Genomic DNA, 17623 nt, shown 5'->3' with positions numbered 1-17623 from the left:
ATCACTTTGTTGGCTTCCTTATCAAATTAACCTGCTTAATGTTTGATGTTAAATTTTAAGGATAGCATATTTATATTTGTTTAAATAAATGTACCAGCTGAATTTATTTTAGACGGCTCTGAAAGTTTGAGAACCAACGAAACCATTCCCATACTCCACATTTTTTCAATGTGACCTTGGACCTCAAGGGCCTTTACATGTTCATTTGCAACAGCACCTTATGTTTGCAAAATAAAGCACATATTATATAATTTGAGAAGCTGGTGCTTAGAAGACTTGTCAGAATGCTTTAAAAAGTCTTGTGAATTCTCTTCCATTTCAATTAGCTGTCTCTCTTAGTCCCAGTTATTCTGGAAATTCACTCTTGTTTATCACATGTATCACCACTGCCAACACTAAAGATTCTTCACAGCTCTCTCCCCCTATCAGTAGTCATATTGGCGATAGCCTGCATGATGCATTGTCTTACCCAGCCCCGTGACACAGACTGCCCAGTGTTCAACCAAGATTCAGAGCTAGATGTGTTGATTCCAGTAACCAAAAGTTGTTGGGTTCATTTGCATCTGATGAGTACCTGTAGCCAGCCAGACTCTACAAGAAGCCAAGGGAAGACTAATCCAGGGGATGAGCGCCCCCTGCTGGCTCTGCATCCTCTGTAAACCAGACATTGCCCCTGAGTCAGTGGCTGTTTATATTGGTGGAGAACCAGCAAGTCAGTCCCTCTGTTACCTTTGGCTCCACTAGAACCTGAGAGAAAAACAGCAGAGGGTGAAGAAAGGAAGATCTAAAAAACAAAGACTATTTTGGAAGTGGTTAGTAATGCTTAAAGACACACTTTCTACAGGATTTCCATGTTGCGTTATCAAAGGACTTTCAGTGTTAAGTGCGAGATCTTCCACCTAGGGTGGGCTTTTTTGAAAGGGCCTCCTCACCTGTCATCAGGGCCCAGTTCCAGGAGACCAACTTCAACAGCTGCAGTTTCAGAGAGATGAAAACCCAGCCTTCGTGGGCTGTAAGCTGAATCCCAAGTGTGCATGAGGACTGGTTTTCCTGCTAAACCCTAGTTTTGAAAGTTTGAAGTTTTAGTCACTCAGTCATCTCCGACTCTTTGTGAGCCCACAGACTGTAGCCCACCAGGCTCCTCTGTCCATGGAATTCTCCAAGCAAGAATACTGGACTAGGTTGCCATTTCCTTCTCCAGGGGATCTTCCCAACCTAGGGATTGAACCTGGGTCTCCTGTGTTGCCGGAGGATTCTTCACCATATGAGCCACTAGGGAAAATGCAGTGGACTCCCTCTACCCGCTCCCTGCAGCAAGCAGGTTCCTCCAGCTGCCCGGCAACTCAGCTACATCTTCCAGGCAAAGGCAGTGTGTTTAATGTCAACTGTGATCTCGGAAGAGAAAGTGCGAGGAGTTCAGTTAGGTAGAGTTACATAGCCAGAGAAGGGCAAGCTTTGAGATGGAGAGAGTGGGATAGGAGATTGCTTTCTTTAGATTTTGAAGAAGCACTGCCTTGGGGAAGAAGCAAAGTTCTGTGATATGGTCGCAGGAACAGACCTGAGCAGGGAGTGCACACCTGAGTTCACTTAGAGAAAACCTCCCTGAGTTACAGCTATCAGGGTAACCTCCAGCTCTTGCTGACCTGTGTCGTGAGCATCACGTGCCGAGCATTTGACCCAGATACTGTTCTTACGTCCAGTCTCTCAGTAACAAAACAGATGCTCGGGAACATTAAGGTACGTTATCAAGTTCCACCACCAGGAGGAGGCTGAGCCAAAGTTTGGCTCCACTTTGTATTCTTAACCATGTCACTGTATTTTTTAAGAAATTAAAAATTACTCAAATGCAAAAACAGCTGCCCTTGAAAGCCTCGAGCTCCTCAAGCCCAGGCTGGATGCAGCAGGGCCCTTCACCCTGGCACAGCGAGTGAAAGAGGGTGATCAGGACGTTTGGAGAAAGAGAAGAAAGGACACTTGACAGGAGGAGAGAATCCCTGAATGGTGGACAATGGCTGGTCCTCAGCCAGAAGGCGAGGAGTTTTGCGGTATGAAGTGACCTGTTTCCTAATCTTTAATGCTAAATGAATGGAACAGCAGAAAAGCCTGAGACTTCCTGGACATGGGGAGTGAGTCAGCAGTCTTCACAGCCCGACGGGGCCCAAGTTCTCTCCTTTGGGGGAGCCTTGCCCTCAAGTTCTGCAAATACATTCTTCTGATAACCTGATTCTTTTCCATATGGGCAGCTGGTTAAATGTGGGCCCAAGGATGATTTCATGTTTTTCTTGCTTCTTTCAAAGGCCTAAATTCACAGATCAACTCAATTTCTTTATCAGATCTCACAGATGCTGACTTTGGTTGGGGAAATGTGAGCAGGGCAACTCAGAAAATAGGACATCAGTGAGGCCAGTGGCAAAAAGAAGAGTTGGGTGGCTTGTGTGGGGATTTGACCAGAGAGGTGAGATCAGAAGCAGGGCTTATTAGATTCTAGATTTGGGGCCAGGAGGATCCTCTCCTATATCCTGGGTAGCATGGAAGATGGCAGGTTTTCTCTGGAGGAGCTTCCAAGCCCTGCAGTGCTTGCTAAGGCAGTCGCTGCCTCTCAGAGCAGGGTCGTGTGTTCATGGGAAACAGCTCTTTGGGCAGATTTGGTTTCTGGTCCTTCAGAAAGGAGGCTCTTTCTCTCCCCTAGTTCATGATTTGTGCGTGGATCTCATTAATAATTAACCTGCATACTAGCATCTGTGTAGCTCCCTAAGGCTCACACAGACCCGTCATGTTTGCTGTTTCATTTGACCTTGCCATTGACCCATGAGATAAGCAGGCCAGGTGTCATCTCTGTGTGCAGATGAGGCTACCCCGGCCCAGATAGGTTAGGCAACTTGCCTCAGGCCACACACAGCTCAGAAATAGCAGAGCCTGGATTCCAACCCGTGTTCTTAATGTATGCACCACGTGCTTTGAATAAATGGTCTGAGAGCACATCTTCCTTCCCGGCCTACAGAGGAAGAGTGCAGCGAGTCTGATGGTTGGCTGTGCCCTGCTTATGCTTCTCCCTGCTTTTTCTCCTATGTTTTACCAAGCGTTGCCTTCCACTAGGACATAGGTGATGGAGGGTTCTCTGGTGCTGAAAGTGACAGGTCCCTGTGGTGAGTGTAGCCTTTCCCACCCTGGCCTGCATGACTGCGAACTCTCCCATCAGCTTGTCCATGCCAGTCGCACCCTCTCGTAGCAAAGGTGGGTGGTTTGCTGTTCATGTCTGAGCTTCTCTGGACGCTCACCTCTTTATTCATGACCATTTGGGGATGAGGCAATCGGAAGCATCTGGAGAGCTGGGTTTTATAGGCTTTTCACAGAGGCCCAGCCAGGCTCCATTTGCTTTCCTTGGCAGGTCAGCACCCCACCCGCGTGCCTTCCTGGTCGCAGTCCCTGCACTCAGCCTGTGGGGTTTCACAGCTGCACTTGTGTGTAGAAGACTCCCTTCTAAGAAAACAGCAGCCACTCTATGGAGATGGTGCTGGAATGGGGAGGTGGGGGTGAGATCCAGGAAGGAAGGACTTATTTGTTCCTTGTTTCTTGTTTCCAGTGATGTTTCTTTCTGGGAAGAGCACAGGGAAGAGAGCGACCAGCTGCCTCGGAGCAGGGCTGGTGCTCTGAGCAGTAGCTGAGGAGAGAGCCTGCGGGACCATGAGCAAGCCCCCCAGCCCTCTTACCCCAACAGGTGCCAAAGATGCAGGTCACTTCCCTTGGCTTGGTCTTGTAGCCACTCCCTGGCCCTGTAGGGCCCGGAGGCCATCGCAGCTTGCCCAGGCTGCTCTGGGGGGTGTCTGAGCAGACTGTCCAGGCAGGAACACAACAGGAAGCAAATGTAGGTGATTTGTCCTTGTCCTGTTTCAACTTGTACATTAGCATCCCTTGACGTGAGTTATTTGTCTTGGTTTCTTTAAATTCCTAAGTGGATTATAATTTTTCTCCTGGTATTATTTGACAGCAGTCATTTTTTAAGGTTTTACAGCGTTCTTCAAATACTTGGAATTTTTGGAACAAGTTTAGGGAAACACCGCCATCTTCAGGTCAGACTGTGTAGTGCAGTGCTGGGGCGTGTCCATGGGAGCCTCTCAGATGCCAAGGGCCAGCATATTCCTTAGGGCTTTCCCTTTCCTTTTGCAGAAAAAAGTGAACTGCCTCATCAGAGGGCTCTGGATTAGAATGTATTAGCAGCTCTTTGGGGAAAAAAAAAAGGAAAGAAAAGAAAATTAAACCCTAGTGGCCATTCTGGGAGTTGTTTGTTCTGGTTTGTCTCATCTGCAGTAATGGGCAACCTCACAGGCTGCCCCAGCCCCACTTGCCAGGACAGACTTTGCATTCTTCACTGGGAGAAATTCAGGGGCCAGATCCCTCTAGGCCTTGTGTGCAGGTCACCTGCACCCTATCCACCTTACAGTACAGGACCTAATACAGAGGAACAGCCATAATTTCAGGTAATCTCACCCGGAGTACAGACACAACATGACTATTGGAGGAAATATCAACAATAATAATAATAATGAAGAATTGCATGCTTGGTACAGCGTTGTGGATTTTCCATGTGTGATCTCCTTTAAGCCTCATGACACTCCTTCGAGGTAGATACTATTATTATCCCTGGATTACGGATGTGGAGAGGGCTGGAAGCACCCCTCCCCGATGACTCAGCTAGGAAACAAGGCCGGCGCCAGGATTCAGACCCAGACCCCGTCTGACTCTGGTGCTCGAGTCCAGTATTTGGCCCTCCGCCCCGCTGCCCCCGGCAACTTCCCTAAGCAGCAGAGAGAAGGAGGGGCAGAGACTAGGAAGGAAAGTGACCTCTTAGAACCACCTTAGAGGAGGGGAGAACATCCTTTGTTAATCCCCTAGGGTAGCTAAACAGCCCTTTGCAAGTCACTCTGTGGAGATTTTAGGATTACATTTACCTTTGTTACTGTTTACAACTGCTGTGAAGAATAACTGGAGGGATTATAGCAATCCAAAAAGAAAATGAACGCTTCTCCAAGTTGAAATAGGAATCTGTGTGTTAGATTTGTGGCGGGGGCGGCTGGGCCGGGGTCGTCTCTGCCCAGCGGGACTGGCCCCGGTGCGGTGTCAGGTCAAGCCTGCAGGCAGACAAGGGTCCGAGGTCCTGCTCCGTCATCCTCAGCGTCTTGAGCCGGAGGAAGGCTCTGATCTCACCCTCATTTTGGGTCCAGGGAACTTGCGGCCAACTAGAATAAACATCCTGGAGCACGACTCTGTGTGTTTTTGTTTCCCTTTATAGTTCTTTCCTCACGAAACTCCATGATGGTTCGAGATAGCTTTGGATTGGCTGCTTATTTAATTTAATAAAGTAATAGATGTGCTTCATGTGTGAGCCCAGTGAAACCCCAGGCATGGCCTGTAAGGAGAAGCAGCTGTGCCCTGCCTGCCCCACTCCATCTCCCACTCCCCCTCCTCCCAGTCCTCCTCAGGACAGCTGCCTGCAGCCTTTCAGCCCTTGCTTTGTACATGCGCTCCGTATTTCTAAGCAGCGTACTTACACTGCCTAACTCGGTCCATGACTGGAGACCTTATCTGTTGACTTCTTACTGTGGAAGACCAGGACTTAACTCTCTGAATTTAGCACATGACCCCTCTCACCTCCATCCCCACCCCTCCAGTATGGTTATTTCACAATTTTAGGTTTAACACTTAGTTTTTTTTATTGTGAAAGTCATCTTCTTGATTCTAAAACTTGTTTTTCCTAAGGTTTGTCATTGCCTTTGTTTGCTCAGTTTGTATATACCTACACAGAGTCATCCCCCATGTGTCTAACAGAATTCTCAAACTCTTGTCCAGACGGTCAGCTACGTCAGGGACTCCCTCTCTAGCCCCTTTAGGAGCCCTCTGGCTTCCAGTTCTTTGTCCCTCCTGGACTGGCTGTTGTCCAGGTCCGAAGCCCAGCTGTGGTCCAGCATGTTACCGCTTCTGTGCTACCGCTTCATATCCCTCTTTTCTGTTCTACTCCCTCATTTCATAAGAGCACATCCTCCTGTTGCTATCTGAGAATAGCTGTGAGGAAGGACAGTTTTCTGAAACCTGACAGATCTGAGAGTGTGTTCTGTTCTCACATGGGATGGATAACTTGGTTTTCATCTTAAGCTTATGAACCTTTGTTCCCATTTTCAAGGTAAATCCCATATATGTTCTCCTTGTTAATGAATAACACTATATGTTTAGTGCTGGAGAATACGGACATCCATATAAAAAGAGCAGGTGAGTGCTGACAAAGTCATTTGATGTACAAGAAAGGGAATGTTGACTGTCCTTATCCCAGTTTTCTCTCTAGAAATCTTTGAGAACATATATTTAATGGATGCCCAATGGTTCTGACTGCAGAGGCAAGAGACTGGCTCCATGCAGGTTCTTTGAGAAGACATGCTGTTTGTACCATTAGTTCATGGATTCCCTGTGCCCAGCACAGTGCCTGGCACATAACGGACCTTCAGTTCAGTTCAGTCGTTCAGTCGTGTCCGACTCTTTGCGACCCCATGAATCGCAGCACACCAGGCCTCCCTGTCCATCACTAGCTCCTGGAGTTCACCCAGACTCACATCCATCGAGTCAGTGATGCCATCCAGCCATCTCATTCTCTGGCGTCCCCTTCTCCTCCTGCCCCCAATCCCTCCCAGCATCAGAGTCTTTTCCAATGAGTCAACTCTTCACATGAGGTGGCCAAAGTATTGGAGTTTCAGCTTCAGCATCATTCCTTCCAAAGAAATCCCAGGGCTGATCTCCTTCAGAATGGACTGGTTGGATCTCCTTGCAGTCCAAGGGACTCTCAAGAGTCTTCACCAACACCACAGTGCAAAAGCATCAATTCTTCAGCGCTCAGCCTTCTTCACAGTCCAACTCTCACATCCATACATGACCACAGGAAAAACCATAGCCTTGACTAGATGGACCTTTGTTGGCAAAGTAACGTCTCTGCTTTTCAATATGCTATCTAGGTTGGTCATGACTTTCCTTCCAAGGAGTAAGCGTCTTTTAATTTCATGGCTGCAGTCACCATCTGCAGTGATTTTGGAGCCCAAAAAATAAAGTCTGACACTGTTTCCACTGTTTCCCCATCTATTTCCCATGAAGTGATGGGACCGGATGGCATGATCTTCGTTTTCTGAATGTTGAGCTTTAAGCCAACTTTTTCACTCTCCACTTTCACTTTCATCAAGAGGCTTTTGAGTTCCTCTTCACTTTCTGCCATAAGGGTGGTGTCATCTGCATATCTGAGGTTATTGATATTTCTCCCGGCAATCTTGATTCCAGCTTGTGTTTCTTCCAGCCCAGCGTTTCTCATGATGTACTCTGCATAGAAGTTAAATAAACAGGGTGACAATATACACCTTGACGTACTCCTTTTCCTATTTGGAACCAGTCTGTTGTTCCATGTCCAGTTCTAAGTGTTGCTTCCTGACCTGCATACAAATTTCTCAAGAGGCAGATCAGGTGGTCTGGTATTCCCATCTCTTTCAGAATTTTCCACAGTTGATTGTGATCCACACAGTCAAAGGCTTTGGCATAGTCAATAAAGCAGAAATAGATGTTTTTCTGGAACTCTCTTGCTTTTTCGATGATCCAGCAGATGTTGGCAATTTGATCTCTGGTTCTTCTGCCTTTTCTAAAACCAGCTTGAACATCAGGAAGTTCACGGTTCACGTATTGCTGAAGCCTGGCTTGGAGAATTTTGAGCATTACTTTACTAGCGTGTGAGATGAGTGCAATTGTGCGGTAGTTTGAGCATTCTTTGGCATTGCCTTTCTTTGGGATTGGAATGAAAACTGACCTTTTCCAGTCCTATGGCCACTGCTGAGTTTTCCAAATTTGCTGGCATATTGAGTGCAGCACTTTCACAGCATCATCTTTCCAGGATTTGAAATAGTTCAACTTAGGTGTGTGAAAGTCACACATCTAAGGTCACACACCTTTTAGGTGTGAAATCCAGAAAGAAATATGCAAGTGAGTACCTTTTCTGTTGCTGTATTGATATGTTGATCATCAACATGTCTACTGAGCATATGGGAGACTTTTTTTGTAATTGAACAAGCCAGTGTTAACCTCTGCTTTGGATGTCAAGGAAATTTAGACTTTGATAGATGTAACTTATTGACACTTGCCCTGTTTCTGCTTGTACATTCCCCCACACACTTGGGATTGTTGGTTGTTGTTATTGTTGTTTGTATAAATATTTTGTTTTCTGCCACATAGAATAGAATTGCTCTTTTTTGGTTTTGTGTTCCATTGTTAGTTTTGGGAAAACCATCACTGCTAGAAAGAAAACGGGATTTATTTGGGAAGAAGGGAGAGAAGTGAGGTTCCACCCTAACCTTTTTCCCTTAGAAGGAGATCTGGCAGGATGGGAAGTTAGGCCTCACCAAATAGTTTTTAGGGTTTTAATTTTGTTAAAATTTGAACACAAGCATTTCAGATGTCTTCTTTTCATCCTTCTAGATGTGGGGGCAGAGGGATTCCTCACCTGGCCAGGTTGAATTAAGGAGAGATGTCTGTTTGTTCCACTGCTGTGGCCTCCAGGACGCCTTCTTTAGTCCTTTGTATTCTTAGAAACAAAGTCACCTCTTGGCAGGAATAAAGCCACTCAAATGCCAGCAGTCAGGGTTTGGTTTCAAGTCACCAGCCTTGCGAGAGGCAGTGCCCGATTTCCTTTGGCAAAGACAGCCTGCCCGTTCTCAGTTCATTTCAACGACTTGGGCACAGAGGTAACTTCCTCAGAACAGAAACCTTTGAAGGCTCTATCTGATGCATCTGTGAGTCATTATGTGTGTCCCAAATTGTAATTTCACTTCTCAGAATCTGGAAAACGCTGTTCAGTTTCTTTGCTTTTTTTTGAAATCAACTTTCAGAAAAAGTAGATCTGAGTTAGAAGGATCTAGGCATTTATATATTCTCCTGGAGACAGTGCGGTTGATGGCACAGCAAATGCATGGGCTGTGGCGTGGATGGATCCAGGTTTAACTTCTTAACTCTCTTAACTTCAGGACTATTCCTGGACGTGTGACCTCAGGCAAATCTGTTCATCTCTGAGCTTTTATTTCCACATCTGTGAAAATGACTTTAATAAAGCCTGCCTACAGTACCATTGTGAGGCAAGGATTATCCGAGGTCACGTTTATCGAAAGCACGTTGTACAAACACTGAACAGACACAGCTCCCTTTCTTCCTGCAGACATAGGTAAGAGGCCCGCACTCCAGCCGCTAGTCATGAGTGGGCCATAATCAAGGATCTGAACAGTCATGCAGCTCCACAACTTGGCTCCCAGCTCTTGGCTTATTTGTGTTTCCTTTTTTCTTTGCTAGGCAGGAGGGATAGCTAAGGCAGGAAAGTTCTTTTGCTTCTACCCCAGGATCTAGTTAATCTCACATAATAAACCGCCACAACAGTAGTCTTAGCAGCTACGATTTATTGAACGCTTCTTGTATGCCAGAACCCCCTCTGTGCATCATTTCCTTTCATCTTCCACCCTGTTCAATATGACAGTCACAGATCCCCATTGTACACAGGAGAAAACTGAGATTTCAGGTTCTTATCTGGTTCTAGAGTGCTTTTGCACTCAGCATGTTGATTTTCAGATATACTTCCTTGATATACTGAGCAATATACTCAGTTGCTCAATCGTGGCTGACTCTTGGTGACCTCATGGACTATAGCCTGCCATGAAATTTTCCAGGCAGGAATACTGGAGTGGGCCCACTGAAGAATGGTAAATTTTACCTTCCATTCACTTTCCTGATCTCTGACCCCTGGAGGTCCAGGCTGTGGTCCCTGTGTTCTAAGAGTCATACTTCACCCCAGGTCTGCCCTGGCCCATGGAGGCTGGCGAGGTGGAAGAGCAGGGAGTGAGGTGTGCTTAGCAGAGACTCAGATTCGATTCATGGATGTCCCCAAGGCTCTGTCTGTATTCCATTCTTTCCTATAAACTCGGTGCCTGTAGACACCACAACAAGTGGCAGAAGCGGTGCCTCTCAGAGTCCAGCAGGGCTCAGAACTTGCTGCAGTCAGAGGTGAGCAATAAGGGTTGGGTGACAGCCAGCCAGCCAGCCAGTTTGGATAATGGAGGAGCAACGCCTTTGCCTCTGCGCCTGTGCTGGTGAGTAACAGAGGACCAGCGGAGGGGCAGACACGAGCCCGCCCCTCCTCATCTCTGGGGACCTTCCACCAGTGTCTGTGATCCCCGCCCCGCCGTCTTGTTTACTCTGCTTATACCCTCTAAATGAGGCTGGAAGTGCCTCAGCATCGGTGCCCCAGATGTTTCTGTGGGCTTTGGTTTGCTTATAATTGAAAAGATGATATGATAACATTTGAGAAAATTTTTAAAAGATCAGAGAGAGGCACTTCACCTCTCCCCGTAACCTTACCTCCCTAACATGACAGTGGCTCCTACTTTGTTTCAAAAGTTCCCCTCGAGCACAGCATACTCTGTTCTTGCATGTCTGTGTCCAGGACTCAGTGCATCCTGAAATCCAGCTGCGATAGAGGCAGGGTCCTTGTCAGAGCTCTAAGTTCTTCTTTCTCGTGTCACCTGACACCTTTTAGGAGTTAGGAAGCCTTGGTAAAGGTGACGCTCTGATGTTGATCAGAAGATGCCAGGTCCTGGCCGCACTTCCTGTACATGCAGTGGTTGGGGACAGCTGGCATCAGATGGGGTATTGGCCCTCCCGCTCTTCGGTACTATGGCCACAGATCCACAGTGTGGGTGGCAGGTCATGGGTATAAACCAGCACTTCTTCAAGATACATTTATAGAGTTTTGTGACCAAACAAGTTTGGAAAACTTAAGGCTGTAGAAAGTTGAACAGTGTTTCTCTACCATAGTGCTTTTAACCTGTTACATTCACTGTGAACCTCAAAGCAGAGATTTTATGAGAAATAATAGTAGCTAACATTTACTGAGTGTCTGCTCTTTGTTGAATGGAGGTGCTCCAGTAAGCCTTAATATGCAGCACCCTTGGGAGGAGACGCCATCACTGTCCCCATGTAGAGGCTGGGAGACTTACCCAGTGTCATGGCTGATTGGTAATAACACAGTCTTTTGGGCTAGAGCAGACTGAGCCCAAACTTGTCTCTTAGCCAGCACACAGACTGCTTGTACAGCGTGTACACTTCTTTTGTACAAAAGAAGCTTGGAGCAGCCTTCTTTTATTTGGGACTTCTCATTCCCTATGAGAATATAAGAATATTCCCTATGGGAATAAGAAAGCCTTCCTCAGTGATCACTGCAAAGAAATAGAAGAAAACAATAAAATGGGAAAGACTAGAGATCTCTTCAAGAAAATTAGAGATACCAAGGGAACATTTCATGCAAAGATAGGCATAATAAAGGACAGAAATGGTATGGACCAAACAGAAGCAGAAGATATTAAAAAGAGATGGCAAGAATACACAGAAGAACCATGCAAAAGAGCTCTTCATGACCCAGATAAACACAATGGTGTGATCACTCACCTAGAGCCAGACATCCTGGAATGCAAAGTCAAGTGGGCCTTAGGAAAGGAGCATCACTATGAACAAAGCTAGTGGCGGTGATGGAATTCCAGTTGAGCTATTTCAAATCCTAAAAGATGATGCTGTGAAAGTGCTGCACCCTGTGCCAGCAAATTTGGAAAACTCAGTTGTGGCCACAGGACTGGAAAAGGTTGGTTTTCATTCCAATCCCAAAGAAGGGCAATGCCAAAGAATGTTCAAACTACCGCACGATTGTACTCATCTCACACACTAGCAAAGTAATGCTAAGAATTCTCCAGGCCGGTAGGTCAAAATATTTTGACCTACCATCACTCATCTCACACACTAGCAAAGTAATGCTAAAAATTTTCCAAGCTGGTAGGTCAAAAAATACCACCAGTTCATGCCCTGTCCTTTGAAGGACATTGGCAAAGGTCATCATTAGGATCTTATAGGAACAAACAAAATCTCAACGGCTGGAAAATATTTGAAATTCCCCTGAAACAGCTTTCGTAAACCTTACAGAAAATCAACACCCACACCATCAAATTATTTGGAAAATCACAAATGAAAAAGTTGCTATCTATTTAGCTAAAAATGTTCACAGAGGAAAAGTCATAGCCTACAATGATTTCATTATTTTAAAAGAATGCATTCACCTGAATAATTTATGTAATCATTTTGAGTTAAGAGGGTATTTTGATTTTGTGGGCCAACCCATCACAAAACTCCTAGAGAAATGACCTCCTTATGGCCCCAGGATAAGTCAACAGTCATGTTCTGTGACAATGTTGCCTGCCTTCCAGTGGAAAGATGGGGTGGTGGGGAGGGTATCTGGCTACAGAGGCAATAGTGGTTTCCACATGCTCCTTTCCCACAAAACCAAGACCTGGCTGGGGAAACTTCCTTTCTCTATATTGCTTTCTGCTGCTTTCAACAGTACGTGAACTGTGAACTTCCAGATGTTCAAGCTGGATTTAGAAAAGGCAGAGGGACCAGAGATCAAATTGCCAACATCCGTTGGATCATTAAAAAAGCAAGAGAATTCCAGAAAAACATTTACTTCTGCTTTATTGATTACGCCAAAGCCTTTGACTGTGTAGATCACAACAAACTGTGGAAAATTCTTAAAGAGATGGGAATACCAGACCACCTGACCTGCCTTCTGAGAAATCTGTTATGCAGGTCAAGAAGCAACAGTTAGAACTGGACATGGAACACCAAACTGGTTCCAAATCGTGAAAGGAGTACGTCAAGGCTGTATATTGTCACCCTGCTTATTTAACTTATATGCAGAGTACATCATGCAAACTGCCGGGCTAGATGAAGCACAAGCTGGAATCAAGATTGCCGGGAGAAATATCAATAACTTCATATACGCAGATGACACCACTCTTATGGCAGAAAGTGAAAAGGAACTAAAGAGCCTCTTGATGAAAGTGAAAGAGGAGAGTGAAAAAGGCTGGCTTCAAACTCAACATTCAGAAAACTAAGATCGTGGCATCTGGTTCCATCACTTCATGGCAAATAGATGGAGAAACAATGGAAACAGTGACAGACTTTATTTTCTTGGGCTCCAAAATCACTGTAGATGGTGACTGCAGCCGTGAAATTAAAAGATGCTTCCTCCTTGGAAGAAAAGCTATGACCAACCTAGACAGCATATTAAAAAGTAGAGACATTACTTTGCCGAAAAAGGTCTGTATAGTCAAAGCTATGGTTTTTCCAGTAGTCATGTATGGATGTGAGAGTTGGACTATAAAGAAAATTGAGTGCCGAAGAATTGATGCTTTTGAACTGTGGTGTTGGAGAAGACTCTTGAGAGTCCTTTGGACTGCAAGGAGATCTAACCAGTCCATCCTAAAGCAAATGAATCCTGAATATTCATTGGAAGGACTGATGCTGAAGCTCCAATACTTTGGCCACTTGATTTGAAGAACTGACTCTTTAAAAAAAAAAAAAAAAGAACTGACTCTTTAGAAAAGATCCTGATGCTGGGAAAGATTGAAGGCAAAAGGAGAAGGGAATGACAGAGGATGAGATGGTTGGATGGCATCACTGACTCGATGGACTTGAGCTTGAGCAAGCTCCCAAAGATGGTGATTTACAGGGAAGTCTGGCATGCTGCAGACCATGGGGTTGCAAAGAGTTGGACACAACTGAGCGACTGAACTGTACTGGTGAACTGATGGGGTTAGTACTCAGAAGGACTCTAGTTGGAGAAATGCCAATGTAAACTCGAAAAGTGAATGCAGACTGTTGGGAGAATGGTGACATGGGTTTCTCTTATGAACCCCATTATGTTCTGAGCTCCCAGGAACCTCTGCACGCCAGATGTTTTGGTGTCAGATTAGGCTGCCTATTCAGTAGAAGAGGCAGGCATGGGGGATCTGGAGTATAGGGTCTAGGCCAGTAGTTTTCCAACTTGGCTGCATATTGAAATTCATCAAGGGAGTATTAAGAATAAATGATGCCTGGCCTCAGTCTCAGAGATGCCAGTTTATCCTGGGTGGGACCCTGGCTTTGATGATTTTTAAATGTTCCTTGGTGATTCTGCTGAAGCCTGGTTGAGAGCCAGTTGTTTGTGGTCCAGTTTACCCTGTCTTATACGGGTAGCAGCAGCATACCAAAGCAAGGAGAAGAAAAGGTTTTCATTTATTAGTTAAATGACCTGAGAGGTTTTGAGTTGTTTCTTTCACTTTTTGTGGATGAGCAACTGGTGTTCTTTTTTTATTGATCCCGTTATAGCCTTGCACCATGAGTCCTCTCCATGATCTATACCCATGACTGTAGCTTTGCACTGACATGCACATACTGACCAGCCCTTATACAGAAGTGCTAGATTGGTCACTAAGGGGACGCATGAGAAAGATACTCAGCTCTCTTATTCCTGCTGGAAGAAGTAAGTGGGTACTGTTGCTCCGAGTACTGCATTCTTGCTGTTGCTAAGTGTCACTGGAGTGACGAGTGCTTTCTGGGCGATGGCATCAGCTGCACCACCCATACTTCTTATTGGGCTTTCACTGTAAGTAACAGTCACTGTCATCTTCAGTTGATCAGGTCAAACTGGGTAATGGAATTGTTTCTAGGTTTGGTAATTGGGTCACAAGTCATTTCCTACTGTATCTACAAAAAGACTTTTTTAGGCATTTGGGAAGAATATATGCCCTTGTCAATAATAGACAATGATCGTTTTAACCCTGAGCTGTAATGACTTTTCTTAATATCATCATCTTTTCAAAGGCACAGACCTGAGGCTGTTCAAGGCGGAACTCCAGGATTTCGAGACCACCACTCCTTATGCAGCTCGAGATGGTTGTGTCCCAGGTTGACCAAAGGGTTTGTAATGGGAATGTTTCTGTTGGTTTCTTGCAGTACAACAAACACCTCTTCGTGCACATCGGGCACGCCAACCATTCTTACAGTGACCCGTTGCTTGAGTCAGTGGACATTCGTCAGATTTATGACAAATTTCCTGAAAAGAAAGGTGGCTTAAAGGAACTGTTTGGAAAGGGCCCTCAAAATGCCTTCTTCCTCGTAAAATTCTGGGTGAGTAAGACCTTGCCGTTACTTCAGTCTTTTTTGTCTGAATGGTCGCGTCCTACACCCAAGGGCAGAGCTGCAGTGGTTGGGGTTCCCACCGACTGGTCTGCACGGTCGCCAGGGGATCACACACTAGCTCACTCACACACGCAAGCCACATGGCACAGCCGCAGGAGGACCCAGGCGACATTGCCGTCCCTGCCGAGACAGACAGGTGGCCCCTTGGGCTTGAGAACTCAGTTGTGCAATGAAAGAAACCTCGCAGATGGCTGGGCTCACAGTGGCAGACGCAGGGCACTAGACTCTCCGTTGGTTCTCACTCCGGTAAGCAAAGTGAAGTCGCTCAGTTGTGTCAAACTCTTTGCCACCCCGTGAACTGTAGTCTGCCAGGCTCCTCCATCCATGAGATTTCCTGGCCAAGAATACTGGAGTGGTTGCCATTTCCTTCTCCAGGGGAATCTTCCCGAACCGGGGATCAAACCTGGGTTTCCCGCATTACAGACAGCCTCTTTATTGTTTGAGCCACCAGAGAAGCCCAGTAAGCAAAGCGACCTATAAATTCCACGGGAGCCTAGGACCCGAGGCAGAGAAGGGACTTGGGCGAAGATAAAGACACGCTGCAAGACTTTAAGGGTCGGAGAGAATATGAAATGGCTCTGCCTATTGCGTGCCTCATTTGTGCATTCAGACACCAAAGGCATGTTCCTCCAACTGCTGGGACTGTCCCCTAGGCTCCGAGGAGATCTCTGCTGTCTCTTCTCCAGTGGTCAAGCTTGAGCCAGAGGACTGCTGTGGGGTCAGGGGTGTGTCCTGGGGGCTTAGACCAGAGAACTTGCTAGCCTTGAGCATTTACAACTCCTCAGTCTCGACGAAAATAAAAAGAAAATGGCTTCACATGTTCGCGCTTCTCAGTGTGGCCTAAAAGGCCCTGCAAGAGCTGGTTCCAGGTGTTTCCTTCCTGTCCATCCTCAGCCGGCCTTCGTGTGTCTGGATGGACTTTGTACAGTTTTCCTTCTTTCCCCCCTTTGGAGATGGTGGCTTCTTGATTATCACACCTTCCTTACGTAAATAATCTACTAATTTTTCTTTTAGTCCCATCGCGTTGTGTAGTGCCTCAATTCCCAGGCTGTGTCACAATTAACTGGGATGTGTGTCCCACTCCTTTCTGGACTCCAGGCTCCTTACTCATTGTGTGGCTACACTGATTGAATGCCTGCTGTGGGCTGTGCGCTGGGTTCACGCATCACGTGCTTTTCCTCCAGTCCTCCCAGGGTTAAGTGGAATTTGCCTCGTATCCAGCTAAGAAAATAGAGATGCAGAGATTACAAAGGACAGGTGGGGACTTGGAGCTTGAAATCAGATCCATTTGAAAAGTGCCTGTGCTCTGTTTACTGGCTTCTTTGTGCCCCCAGGACCCTGCTCACGGGGTCTGTCTGCCATTCTTCGTATCTCCAAAGCTAAGCAAGTGCCTGGCACCGAAAAAAAAAAAAAAAAAAAAAAACTCCACAAATGTCAGAACAAACAGACTAAGGAAAAATTCATGTTTGAAATTCCTTGGGAGGAAATTTACATATTTAATTTAATTTGTTTTGTTTTTGTAATCCTTGCGTGGTAACTGGATTTCATTTGTCATGCTTCCGTATTGAATTTGGATTGTGGAAGTAGCCTTCTACTTAAATTAATGTTCTCAGGATTGGTAATACATATGGACACCCTGAAAAAGCAGTAACAGTCACTTCCTTTTCCTAAATTAGTGACTGCCACCCAATGGCTTGAATGGTGGTTGGGGGCCAGTTATATGGTAACACTACAGTTTTCAACGTGTGGCCTGCAGACCCGTAGGAGGTTCCTCAGTAGCCTATCAATGGGCCGACAAGATCAAAACTACTTTTATTATGACATTGATATGTTATTTTCTTTTTGAATTCTGCTGATATTCATACTGATGGTTCCAGTGTTATACAGTAAAACTGCTGAAGCCTGGGATCAGACTGGGTTGCATGCACAGTTTAAGAAAAAAGAATTAGTCAAACCAAGAGTGTCATTTATGAAAGTTTTACATCTTAGACGGAGTACACACTAAAATGCATGCAACGAACCTGCCTGCTCCATCAAGGAAAACAACTGATATTTGTTGTCAAAGATAAAATTTGAACTTTCAAATAAAAATAAGAATTTTGGAAAATTTGTATTCACTCTGGTGAACTTGACGGCTTCCCAACATTTACAACTTTTCTGATGGGATCCATAGTCATATTAAAAAATGTGATTTTTTTTTTTATACTGTGCAAGATAAACTAATGGGTTTTTAATGTAACAGTATGAAAAGTTCATTGAGGGATTCAGACTCCACGCTGCAGGTTTCTAACCTTTAGAAACCACTGCTTGTGAAGTTTTGATTTACTGTCAAAGAAAAATGGCCAGTTATCTGAAGAGCCTATTAAAATATTCTTACCTTTCCCAGCCATGTGTTTATGTGAGGCTGGATTTTTTTCATGTATTTCAACCAAAAGTTGAACTGCAAATCATGACAAATTGAATTTAGAAGCAGATATAAGAATCTAGGTATTTTCCA

General features: G+C 45.4%; 1 protein-coding gene across 11 annotated transcripts in view; it reads left to right on the top strand.

Moving 5' to 3' along the window:
- The window catches only part of TEAD1 (TEA domain transcription factor 1), a 273879-nt gene that overhangs the window by 216998 nt on the left and 39258 nt on the right, over nucleotides 1-17623 (top strand). For all 11 annotated transcript variants that reach the window (XM_061440762.1, XM_061440760.1, XM_061440759.1 and 8 more), the window contains one exon: nucleotides 14881-15054. In XM_061440762.1, coding sequence (XP_061296746.1) covers nucleotides 14881-15054 — 174 coding nt within the window. The remainder of the gene's footprint in view (nucleotides 1-14880; nucleotides 15055-17623) is intronic.

Source organism: Bos javanicus, chromosome 15, assembly GCF_032452875.1.
Source record: "Bos javanicus breed banteng chromosome 15, ARS-OSU_banteng_1.0, whole genome shotgun sequence".
Lineage (NCBI taxonomy): Eukaryota > Metazoa > Chordata > Mammalia > Artiodactyla > Bovidae > Bos > Bos javanicus.
The sequence above is the reverse complement of the archived record's forward strand: the minus strand, read 5'-3'. Positions and strand labels throughout refer to the sequence as shown.